Genomic DNA, 13,154 nt, shown 5'->3' with positions numbered 1-13,154 from the left:
AAGTATTTTATTCAATTTCTCTCTTCAAAATTGAAGAGGGCCCTCAGCAGTTCAGTATCATAGTCATGCCCAGTCAAGAATGAAGCATTTTTCATTTTCAACAGAGATATATGTTGCTTTCTGTACCTACCTTTACCCTGAGCTCTGTCTCTCCTTCCAGTGCTCCCATCCTAAGCCACCAGGCAAAGATGGACATATTAGAAAAGAAGTTTGGGAAAAGTAAAAGTATAACACAAAGTTAAAGTTGAAATGTAATCAGTTTTTTAAAAGGCCATTTCAAAAAAGTCACATTCATCAGCTCTTTTACAGAGAGATGGAAGAGCTGGGGAAGGGTGCAGGAATTTATTTGTATGATTAAACACTGCAAACACGGTTAGGTGGTGTTAAAATTTACTTCCCCAATAAAAAAGGGGAATCAAAATGAAAGAACATAGATTGCTCCATGGTGACTAACGTAACTTTTTATGGATCAAATCCTGGTGAGCATTTACATGGCTATACTGGCCAGAGGACTGCAACATTTGAGTGTGCAATGGGCCAGCTAGTCCTGAGGACAGTTAGCCCTAAATTAAAGGAGCACAAAAGAGAGCTGAACCTACTTCAGAGGAATGCTCCTGTGCCAATCTGAGGAAGGGTACAGAAGCAGGTTGGCCAAACTACTAGAAAAATGCACTATAAGGCACAATCCTGCCTGGGCAGGGAAGGGACTCCCTCAATTGGACTCCCTCCCATCTCTAAACACTCCTGGTCCCTCTCTCTCTCCCTCCTTGTGCAGATTCTGTGGAGTTTCCTGCATAGACCTAGGACTGCAATAAGCATCTTGGAGCTGATGTAGAAGGAGAGAGGAATTGAAAATTAGCTCTCTTCAAAAAACAAACAGAAGTCCTATGTTGAGTGGATGGTTGAGTGGGTTGATGAGCCCTCAACTGGTTGCCCTCATGAAAGCTACGCTTTGGACCCACCAGACAGAAGTGCTGAACTAGGGACATGTGGTTTGTTTAAGATTCTTCTTGGATATGTGTAAGATTGCAAGTATTATCTCCTTTATCCGTTTTAATTAATTTAGGCTAGGACTTCCAAAGGGCACTAGAGAGTTAAGTGCCCAGTGAGAGTCAATGGGAGATGGGCTCTAATTCCTTAGGCCCATTTGAAAATTCCCAGCCTTATATTTGATTATGTTGCCATGGAAAAGATAGTCCCTGTAAGGAATCTGTGGAAGGAAATGGGCATTGAGAAGAGATTTGAAGGAAGAATGGAAGGTCGCACAACAACATGTGTTCAGGTAGCACGGACACTATGTGGAGAATGAGAGCTGCACCCTTCTGTCAGGAAAACATTGACTTATCTTCTTGTGTCTTGAATGGAGTTGAAACTTACATGTTTGTATTTGTTTAACAACAAGAATAACTTCAGCTTGTACAGTTCCTTGACTTTCCAATACATCTTTGTTTGTGCACTAGCATCATTGATTAATATCACCTTAGCTCTTGAAATAGTGATTGCTTTTTAACTGTTCCTGCATAGCTAAGAGAGGGACTAAAATATTTTGGAGAGAGCCACAAAAATAGTGGCTTTTTAAAAAAAGCCCACAACAACATAGGCTGAAAAAACCAGGTTTAAACAATGGTAATCTGAAGAATTTACCCCAACAGAAGACAACATTTAAAAGGCAGGTCAGATTTAACTTGTCAACTACAATATTTTATTTCTGGAGAAATACTAGGTGCCAGAGGCTCAACTTGTATGAACTGTAGTAGCTCCCTTGAAGACAATGTAGCTATGAACATTTACACCAGCTAGGATTCTGACCCTAAATTATTATTGATTTACAGGAGTTCCCACAATGCTCTAGGTGTTGTACAAACACAAAGAAGGCACAGTCCTTTCCCCAGAGAGCCCATATTCCAAAGAGATAGACGAAAGGTAGGAGACAGGGGGACAGCAAACAAACATGGAGGCCAAAGTGGTGACTGGCTACATCCTGATAATATAAAATTTTAGTAACACAATGTTGGCTGGTTTTTTTTTAATTATATGACACATACAGACAATCTCAAGTTCTCTTATAATCACAATCTTATAGTTGTAGGAGTCACAATAGAGGTGGGTCTTCTGGAGAGATTTGAATGAGGGGAAGGGAATGGCCTTGAGGACAAACCCAGGAAGTGCTAATTTACTCCATATTCTCTTATCGTCTTTAATTAAAGATAAAGATGCCTTTCAAATGACTTCTGAATTTTTGGTGCTTGTCCAGTGTGGTAATATTTATTTTTCAAGTAGAGTTTGTATAAAAAAAAGTATAATGTTCAGAAATGGAATAAAATTTCCCTTTGTGAGAGACACAAGCTTCTGAGCTACGAAGAACTCTCTACAGCTTGTCTCTCCCTCCAACAGAAGTTGGTCCAATGAAAGATAATGCCTGACGCACCTTGTCTCTCTAACATCCTGGGACCAACATGGCTACATACTAGGGCTGTCAATTAATCGCAGTTAACTCACGCGATTAACTCAAAAAAATTAATCACGATTAACCGTACATATAACAATAGAATACCAATTGAAATTTATTAAATATTTTTGAATGTTTTTCTACATTTTTATTACAAATATATGCACTGTAAAAATGATAAACAAAAGAAATAGTATTTTTCAATTCACCTCATACAAGTACTGAAGTGCAATCTCTTTATCATGAAAGTGTAAAATGAAGATTTTTTGTATTACATAATTGCACTCAGAAACAAAACTGTGTAAAACTTTAGAGCCTGCAAGTCCACTCAGTCCAGCGTCTTATTCTGCCAATTGCTAAGACAAACAAGTTTGTTTACATTGACAGGACATATCGCTGCCTGCTTCTTATTTACAATGTCACCTGAAAGTGAGAACAGGCGTTCATATGGCACTTTTGTAGCCGGCATTGCAAGGTATTTACATGCCATATATGCTACACATTTGTATGCCCCTTCCATGTTTCGGCCACCATTCCAGAGGACATGCTTCCATGCTGATGATGCTCGTTAGAAAAATAATGCGTCAATTAAATTTTTGACTGTACTCCTTGGGGGGAGAATTGTATGTCTCCTCTTCTGTTTTACCTGCATTCTGCATCTATGTCATATTATAGCAGTCTCCGATGATGACCCAGCACATATTCATTTTAAGAACACTTTCACAGCAGATTTGACAAAACGCAAAGAGGGTACCAATGTGAGATTTTTAAAAATAGCTAAAGCACTCGACCCAAGGTTTAAGAATCTGAAGTGTCGTCCAAAATCTGAGAGGGACAAGGTGTGGAGCATGCTTTTAGAAGTCTTAAAAGAGCAACACTCTGATGCAAAAATTACAGAACCCAAACCACCAAAAAAGAAAATGAACCTTCTGCTGGTGGCATCTGACTCAGATGATGAAAATGAACATGCATCAGTCCGCACTGCTTTGGATCGTTATCAAGCAGAACCCATCATCAGCATGGACGCATGTTTTCTGGAAAGGTGGTTGAAGCATGAAGGGACATATGAATCTTTACCGCATCTGGCATGTAAATATCTTGCAACGCCAGCTACAACAGTGCCTTGTGAATGCCTGTTCTCACTTTCAGGTGACATTGTAAACAAGAAGCAGGCAGCATTATCTCCTGCAAATTGTAACCAACCTTGTTTGTCTGAGTGATTGGCTGACCAAGAAGTAGGACTGAGTGGACTTGTTGGCTCTAAAATTTTACATTGTTTTATTTGTGAATTCAGGTTTTTTTGTACATAATTATATCATTTCTAAGTTCAACTTTCATGATAAAGAGATTACACTACAGTATTTGCATGAGGTGAATGGAAAAATTTTTGTTTTTTGGTTTTTACAATGCAAATATTTGTAATCAAAAATAAATATAAAGTGAACACCGTGCACTTTGTATTCTGTGTTGTAATTGAAATTAATATATTTGAAAATGTAGTAAACATCCAAAAATATTTAAAATAAATGGTTTTCTATTGTTGTCTAAAAGCATGATTAATTGTGCGATTAATCATGATTAATTTTTTAATCGTTTGACAGCCCTACTGCATACATAAAATCTTCCCTGTAATTTAGCTGTTCTACCAGGAAACTGAAGCTGACCCAGACTCTGTTTCATTTGTCCTGGTGAAGCAGTTAACCACATTTACAGAATTTCTGTATATCTCTAAACTGTATGTATTTGACTCAGCAATCAGATACAGATAGAAAAGTATATTTTTCAAATGGTAAATCCTACAGTAATAGCTTTAGCAACCTGGGACTGTGGGATTAAACTTCTTCAGTAGCTCATCAGCCACAGTTTAGCCTAGTCAAGTAAAATTAAGGTCAGAGGTTCAAATACAGCTGCCTTTAGCTGATGAGTTCTGGGATAAGCAGGGCTGGTTCTCTAATGCTATAATAGGCCTGGAAAATGTTTAGAAAAGCATGTTTCCATTTCAGTTTATTTCTAAAACAGTACAGTTTACCACAATGGAGTTTTTCCACTGTAAATTCACCTCAGTGGAAGTTTGCATGTTCCATGTTTTAATTTCATATCAGTGTTCTAATTCACCAGTGAAGTATATTTTGCTATCCCTCCCTATAATGGGCTTACTTTTCTTAGCCTTTTCTCTGTTGTACTTTGAAACCTGTTTCATCGGTTATCCCTAGAGTCAACTGGAACAAGAAGGACACCAAATACTGAAGAACCAACAACCCAAATTCTCATTTTTGAGGTTAACAGAACTCTCTCAGCTGGGAATACTTTTGTAAAGGTGAAAGAGAATGAGGTTGCTTGTCAGGTGGGGCACAATGGAAAGGACAGAATGGAGGGAACAGAGCACAATGGGAAGTAAGCGTGGAGAATCAGTGGGAAACTGAAGGTAGGACGGTAGGACACATGGGTGGCACAGGATAAGTATGAAGGCATACTGCAGGATGGCACCTTATAGTGTGGACACTGGGACAAGAGTAAAGAAACATGCACATAGACATAGAAGAAAAAATAGAGAATATGAAATGGAACTAAAAAGAAAAACTAGGAATCCATAGTGAGTGTTTTTTAATTTTTACAACAAGGATATCAGGTAACAGTGGGATGGCTGTGTCCATTATGAAAAAGAAAAGATGCCCAAGTCTTTGTAAGGAGAGAAGGCAAAACCTTTCCCGGACCTTTGGAATCAAGATATAAATGTCATCTCTTCACTGACAAGTAAGTTGTCTGATTTCAGTAGGCATACTTTGGTCAGGCTATTTTCCTTCTGCATGTGGCCAAATGAGAGCACTGGAAGGGAGAAGTTGTCAAAACTCATATCCACCCTGGAGGAAATAACCTCTCTTCTCCCAGCCAAAAAAATTCACTCCACTTGTGAGAAATGACACCAAAAATGCACTCTTCTAAACTTGGCAATTATATTTAACTTTAAAATAATAAGCTGTAGATAAATAACTGAGGGGCAGGGGGAAATTGCTGGTTAGAACATTAATGAAGTTGTGGGAGTCATTTACAAACCTTCTCTTCCCCTCATCCCCTTGAAATCTCAGTAGACCTGGCATATATAACAAAGTAGAGTACTCGTCATTTTTGATGAGATGAATGAAATCAAGCAAAGCACAAAGATTTTTTTTATAGCAACATGGTTAATTAAATAGCTTTCTCCACCTACATCAGCCATTGCAGAGGGAATGAAAGACAGGTTTTAGAGAAAACAGGAAGACATTTAAAACTCTAAACTATCTGAGCTGGATAAGTCATCACAACTTTTTGACAATGTGGTCAAACTAGTACAATTATAAGAAAATAAAAAGGTAAGCATAGCAAAGCCAAGGACATTCTACAGCAAACTATTTTTGACTCCCCATAATTTAGAATTTTTAAAATCCTCTCTAGTAATCAGATTCTGAACAATCAAAAATAAACATGAACAGTTAATTCTGGAAGCCTCAAACAATCAAACAGGGAAGAGCTATCCAAGAGAATTAAATTAAATTCTCCAGCTGCAGTCATTTATATGGTACTAGAACAAGCTTTTCAAGAAAGACAGAGAAAATGAAATGTACAGTAACAATTGAACATAAAAACTCAAAACATAATCAGCGTGGAATAAAAACACACTGTTTAGAAAAGACTGCTATTTTCTGCAGCTAAAATACACATATATTTTAGAATGTAAGGGATATATAAGAAAGAATAGTATGGAATATCTTAATAAGAGAATTAACCAAAATCAATAGCTAATCTGGCCATCTAAAAAGGTAATAAATTGTAAATCTGTAATAAATGATTACTCAGGTTTAACATTTACATTCACTCACAAAGAAATGCAAAATACAGTGGGCATCAGCATCAGTTTAGCTTACCACAGACCATATGGAAGGATGTCCCAATAGATTCTGTATCTTGTATTGGCATGGCATCTGGTGTACATAGCAACACTTTATCTGATGTAATAAGGCCTTCTGCTCTCAGTCATTCTAAGTTATAAAACAAATGATTAAGTGATTTCACCATGAGCAACCTCATGATATACTCACAAGGTGGGATGGAAATAATGGATTTAATGTACAACATGCTGCCTGCATGTCGATACAAAGTGTATTTTGAGGTATCTCCAAAGTTCTCTTTTTGTTATAAGTATATATTGTTTTTCCATAAAACCTAAAACTGATATTTGTCAACCAGCCTGATGAGTGGAAGCTCCTAGAACATTTTATTTTGTGTCTTGTTTATAGCATACAGCCATTGCCTAAGCTTCTGAGGGCATTTACCTAATTAAAACACAACTAAAATCAATGTAAACGACATGCTGTCAACTACTGGCTGCATCAAAACCAATCTCCAGAATTATTTCTATTTAATACAATGGAATAGTCCAGACAACTGCAAGTTACTCAATCTGTTCCTATGAATACAGCATTCCTTCACAATCAGCTTTCCATTAACAAAAAGGTGAGAGCATTGATGGACTTTGAAGGTCATCAACCCCAGGCCAGGGCAAACTGAGAAGAGATGTAATCTCCAAAACAGATGATCTTCCAGTGGAGTGCCTTTTCCCTGCCTGCCTGCCTACCTACCTACTCCCTTCCCTTTCTGCTCTCCCCTCCCGCCCCCAACCCACCAATCCCTGCCTAGTTTCCTATGAAAATCTGTTAACAGAAGTACCACAAATGAAATCCACTATTGGAGGAAGAAAGTGAGCGAGAGGGAGAGAAGAGAACCTCTATCTCAAACAGGCACCAGAAAAGGAGAGACTGCACCATCAGAGTCTAATAATACCAAATATTTGAATTCCTTCTTATTGATGCACTGAAACCCATAACATCTTTTCTCTAGCAGCCATCTCTCTCTTCCTCTCTCAAAGGAATGGAGATAATGAAGAACAACCCCATCCATTACTGCGAGAGTTCACAGGTGAATTGTGTTATCTCATGGGCAAGTGTATCAAAGAATGTTGACAGATGATAATAGAATCAATGTGGGAGAGCTGGTCTTTATCACCAGAGAAGCTAACCGGACAAGATAACAGCAGATGTCTCTCTCATGGCCATGCCTAAAGCAGACTAGTAGGGATCGGGGACGCTAGAGATATTTTGTCACTGGTCACCACCACTTCAGTCATCTGGCTCAAAAGCTGAAAGTTCAAAACTCAGTGATGAGAAATGAGACTGCCAATGACAACACATGGTTCCTGAGGCACAAGGACCCAACAACCACTTTGTGGAATCCTGCAGGGAGGCATTGGTTATTTGTGTTAAAAATGGACTGGACCCACTCAATCAAAGACCTTGGTTTCACTAGCACTCAGCAGCAAGAGTCTATCTTGTAGTTTTGAGACTGCAGTTTGTCCAGTACTCCTGGAAATTCCAGAAGGAAGAGTGGTCAAAATTCAACCACAGAAGGTGTGACATTTATTCCTCCTTGCTACACCCATGCACCCATGAACCCGGCCAATCCTCTCTTAAATATGTTCACCTAAGATTTTTTTTTAAATAGGTGCTTGAAGTTAGGCTCCCAAAAAAGTGTCCGGTCTCTTTATATACTAAAACTGCTGAGCACCCCGCAACTCCCATTGAAGTCATAATGTCAATAATGTAGATTCTTCTAAGGGCTTTGTGAACTTATTAATATTTAAAATCATTATATCACCAGTCACTCACAGAGCTGTCCAATATTTCTCACTCAGAGATTTCTGAAATCAGATGAGAACCATCACTCTCTAAGGGTGAATTAATTAAATCTGTCCCCTGACTTTATGTACCTCAGTAAAAGGTCTAAGTTTTACTCCTCCCAAGGGAGCCTCATAAGGGCTTCTGTACTGGAAGTCTTGTGTTGCATGGCCTTTACTGATAAGTGATAGTCATTTTGATCAATTTCTCTGTCATTTCTATCAAATATTTGTATGGCATTTTTTCAAGAATCTTAACAGAATGAAATGGACTGCCCAGAATTCCAGAAAGTCAGTATGAAGTCTGCTTTCCCTTAGGGACATTTGGCTGTAAGCTCCTTCACACTCTGAGCATGTCCCTTAGCAAATACAAAATCTGCATCCCAAGTCACAGTAAGCCAAATGCAGTGTAGCAGGGGGATTCCTTTCATCATTTTCTCTCTGTATAGCTACCAAATCAATGTCTCTTATTAATGGACAAGAAAAGACCTTGATTTCCTAGCTCCTCTAAAGTCCACAACCAGAATGAACAATTAAGGAACCTGTAAGGAACTTTGTAAGGAACCTACCCCACATAATGAGATCTAGATATGAAAACACCAGGTCTAGGAAAAGCATGTACTGCAAGTGATAATTTTTACCTCAGGGACAGGTTTGCCTGGGGTTAATCTGACTAGGACTTGAATCTAGTACAGTCTTTCTTCCAATAAGTACTCAATTCCCATGTCATATCAATAAAGGCACCTAGGTAGCTCATCTTCACAGGTATCAGAATGCTCTTCTCCAAGTTGACCATGTATGGACTAAATTCTGCCCTGAGTTACACCAGTATAAATCCAGAGTAATGACACTGATAATAGATTTACACTTTGACTTACTTTAGTTAGCTAAGGGCACAATTTGACCCTGGAGCTAGTATTTCCGTAGAAGAAAAAGGAATATATGTTTTTTATTAATTGTTGAGTTTCTTTTTAGGAAATCACAAAATAGCTTTTCAGCAGATAATTCAAAAACAAAAGCTCTGGTGATGCTAGACAACCTTTCAATCCATTCATCAAAGTGCTTGCAATTTACATTTGAAAGCAGGTGAAACAATTATAAACACTGGACAGAAAATGTTAAGCAGTGCCCAATGCATTTTAATAAAGCATTTTTTCTCTTTTAAACATGAAGCAGATCAATTGTCTACCACCAACTCTTTCCTGTAAAATAATGAGCCAAAGTATGCTTTCCTTACTCAGGCAAAATTGCCACTTACCCTGTTAAAATGAATGGGAGTTTTGCTCAAGTAAGGGCTTCATAAGAACTGCAAAATGAAGTAATACATTTTCACCCTTTAAGTTTCCTTAAATAGGTGATACATATAGGAGAACAGATTTCAAAATGCCATTAAGATGCCTAGAGCAGCTTCATTAATTTTTAGAAAATCTTTTCTGTTCAGGAGGAATTAATCAAGTCAGACATATAATTCAGCTTTGTTCTTTGTGTTATAGTTGCTATCTCTTGTCTTTCTCTCACTGCAACTGTTTCTACTGTCAGGAAACCGGAAATTCAAGAAATGGACTAAAATACTATGGTGCAGGCTATCCCTGCTCATGGAACCAACTTCTCAAGGGACACTCATGTTAGCGAGCACTATGTTTGGTATTATGTTTTTGCAGGATCTGGCCCTATTATTATTAAAAATAATAAACAGGCTTAATATTCTTTTAAAGACAGATCCTAAATATTTTTACATCACATTTCCTCCCCCCATACAAAGAGCTAATGAGCAGTTCTCAAACAGCTGAATAGATTGTTATTGTGTTTGTACCTGCTTTATTTTGATATACAGCCCCAACTAGCACCCAAAATATCCCTTTATCTATAAAAACAGAATGTGTTACTTTCTCGTACCATGATTAAAATCCTGAACCCATTCATTCAATTTACCATTGAAATGGAATGAGATGTGCCTCCATTTCCAGATATAATTAGCAAAGAAGCAACCTAATGGAACCTCTGAGATTAAAGTTTGCAAAAATTCTTCAGTGGCAACCAATATTTCAGTCATAGCTTTACTGCATTGACAAACATGAAATGTTCCACATGACAGAGCAATGCTGTCTCATATATAACAGAGAGAAACTGTACAATTCCACTATAAGTGAAAAACTGCGCAAGTCCAAAAATAATTACTCAGGATATTTCAGATGGGTTAGTCAGAGTATATTAGGATTTATAATCCAGGAGGTTCAAATAGACAATATCATAGCAAAATAAATGTAAAAATATGTTATCCAAAACACAAGCCCCATATTCAGTGATATCACCAGAGACTTTCTCATATTCCCTTCTAGGTTCTATTATGTACAGTAACACTGATTAAATATGGCAAAATGTAGTAAGAGTACAAATGTATTAGCAAATATTTTCAATGTAGGAACCTCATTCAGTAAAGGTCCCATATGCATGGGCATAAGAGCCCACACTTACAGATCCCTATATGAGACTGAAGCTTGACTTTGCAGCTGCTGGGGCCTACGTTTGCAGCTTTGAACACACACCTAAAGAAGGTTGTGCCGCTAATTAAAAAGCATATGTATGGCTGCTGCTGACCAGAGCTGGGTGAATAACTGATTTATAATTTCAGAGCCTGAACTGGGAGAAAAGAAAACGAACTCCTATCTCGGAGCCACAGACCATGGGACACCATTCCAGGAACTTATGTTTCTCAGCTCTACAGCAGTTAGCCTGCAAGCCCTGACTTGAGTTGGGGTTCTGAAGGCTTCCAAGCTCCCTGCTGTGGAGCCAGGAGCCAAGCCCTGGTTAGAGTCAGGGTGCCCAGGATTTCCAGGCTCCGACCCGGGATCAAGCTGAGTCTCCCAAGGGATTCCAGGTCCTGGGTTACACAGCAAGGGTCCCGGAAACCCTGGAAGACTTGCCATATGGTCTGCCCCTTAGCCACAGGCCCTAGAGGCACTGGAGTCCCCAGTACAGAATCTGTCCCCTGATGTGTCTGCCCAAGCCACAGACCATAAAAGCACCTGACTCTACCACAGCCCGCCAGGATTCGGGATGCACCAAAAATTTGCTGAACACAGGTGTTTCAGGCTAATCATTTCAGGCTTGACAAACTGAAATTTTCCAACTAAACTTTGTTTTGTCCGAAAATTTCAGACCACTCCTACCACTGACCAAGGGCCGGCTGCACACTCATGAAGGAGTAAGAGCCTGCAGTCCCACCACACACACTCATGTGCAGCCTGGCTCAACCCTAGGATCCACAGGTTTAAGTATATATCCGTTACTCCGTCCCCAATAGCAGGTGGATGAGGAGTGATGGGAGGAGATGGTGCCTTGACTACACACCCATTTGTGTGATGTCCAGTGCATCTGAGTATTGTAATATTAACACCTCTGGAGCAAGAGCAAGGGAGCAAAAAGAGTCATGCTTCTCATTCCTGATTCCTTCCTTGCACTGCTCCTGGAGTGGCACAATCTAGCTTTCAAATGTTAAAATGCTTACCTGAGAGCGGAGGGAGCTTGTTGGATATAAACGTCTGTCAGTAAAGACATTGGACTTTGCACCATTCTAACAAAGAAATTAGTGAAAGGATGAAAAATATGACAAGATACTGCACATGTGTATCTCAGGTTCCAAGAAAAATGTACATCACATTGCATGCGAGATCATGCAATTAGACTGTTTGGTAATGAGTATTTACAAGAGGGCAGAATTGATGTCCAATAGGCAACATTCACTTTGTCATCCCCTGAGCTGTGTGTGCTTTTAACACTTTTTCAAAAAGTGTGATTTCTAAGGGTTTTATTTTGAAAGGAAAAATATACCCCCAAAATTTTCTGTAATGTGGAATTATTTGGCTTCACATCACATACACATAAGGTCCCAAAGATTTTGGAACAAATCTTCTTCTGCCAACCTTAGAAACTCTGCAGAAGATTAACAACCCTAAAAAAATTCAAAGAAAGCAAAATGTATCTTGCTTGCTCTGTTCAAAATTCGCAAGAGTTAAAGAAAATTATTGTGCAATTTTCCCTCTAATCCCCCTACACTCATTTACCTACTCACCACAGCACTCAGAAAACTCATCTATGCTGCCCTCCCATGCTTATGAATTAATATAAAGTAATTATTAAAGATATATTTTTATATTTTTCTGATTAAAACCTTTTATTATTTATTTTCTATAACTACTGTTTCCAAAAGAGAAATGTAAGAATTATAGAATCATAAATATCACCCTTCCCCTTCTTATGTAGCAATCATCTTCAACAGCTGAGCAGTACTGCTGGTGAGAGGTACGAATGTATTCAAGGAATTCTCTTTCTGCTCTATTTGGCTAGGAGAGTTATTCTATTCTAGCAAATTTGATTATTAATGTGTAGCAGACTATTTCATTTCAGAAAAGTGGTAGGATATATACACCATACCAGTGTGCAGACAAGCATGGGGGAAAAAAACATATTGTATACATATATGGTGGATCATCTATTATTGCTATAGTATGAACCAGTTAACAGTCCTTAGCTACTTTCACGGCTGCCTCTCTGAGTTCTACTTCTCTTCATAAAGTATGGCTGCTCCATAACTCACCACTAGCAATGAACCAGGAACACATTTCCTTCGTTCGAACAACTGGTGACTTACTTGGTGTTACAATGACTCACAAATTATCTTTTCCTATACATTTCATAGTTTAGTTTTCTAGAATGCCAAGCCAAACCCAACCATAATTAGCCAGCAAATGCATGATCACTGTAAAATAAGCAACCCACATTTTCTCTGTTTCAGCCACTTATCTAGGGCCCTAAGTCACATTTTCAAAAAGTGTGAACTTGAGTCCTGCTCCCTCTTGATCTGAGTTCAAAAGGACTGAAGAAGGCAATTCCAACATCTTCTCTGCCAGGAGAGCCGTTGCTTCTTGGGCAAAGTTTCCTGTATTTTCTTTCCTATCTAAGGTTTTTCTATAGTGCCAATCACCATAATAATTGCTC

At 38.6% G+C, this 13,154-nt stretch overlaps 1 protein-coding gene across 5 annotated transcripts in view; it reads right to left on the bottom strand.

Moving 5' to 3' along the window:
* The window catches only part of MMP16 (matrix metallopeptidase 16), a 251,376-nt gene that overhangs the window by 197,213 nt on the left and 41,009 nt on the right, over positions 1–13,154 (bottom strand). Inside the window, exon 2 of one of the 5 annotated variants that reach the window (XM_048841148.2) lies at positions 6,352–6,465. The exons of the other annotated variants lie outside the window; for them this stretch is intronic. Within the exon in view, the coding sequence (XP_048697105.1) occupies positions 6,352–6,408 (57 nt within the window). The 5' untranslated portion in view covers positions 6,409–6,465. The remainder of the gene's footprint in view (positions 1–6,351; positions 6,466–13,154) is intronic. 5 annotated transcript variants of the gene reach the window in all.

Source organism: Caretta caretta, chromosome 2 (assembly GCF_965140235.1).
Source record: "Caretta caretta isolate rCarCar2 chromosome 2, rCarCar1.hap1, whole genome shotgun sequence".
Lineage (NCBI taxonomy): Eukaryota > Metazoa > Chordata > Testudines > Cheloniidae > Caretta > Caretta caretta.
This window is presented reverse-complemented; position numbering and strand designations above follow the sequence as displayed.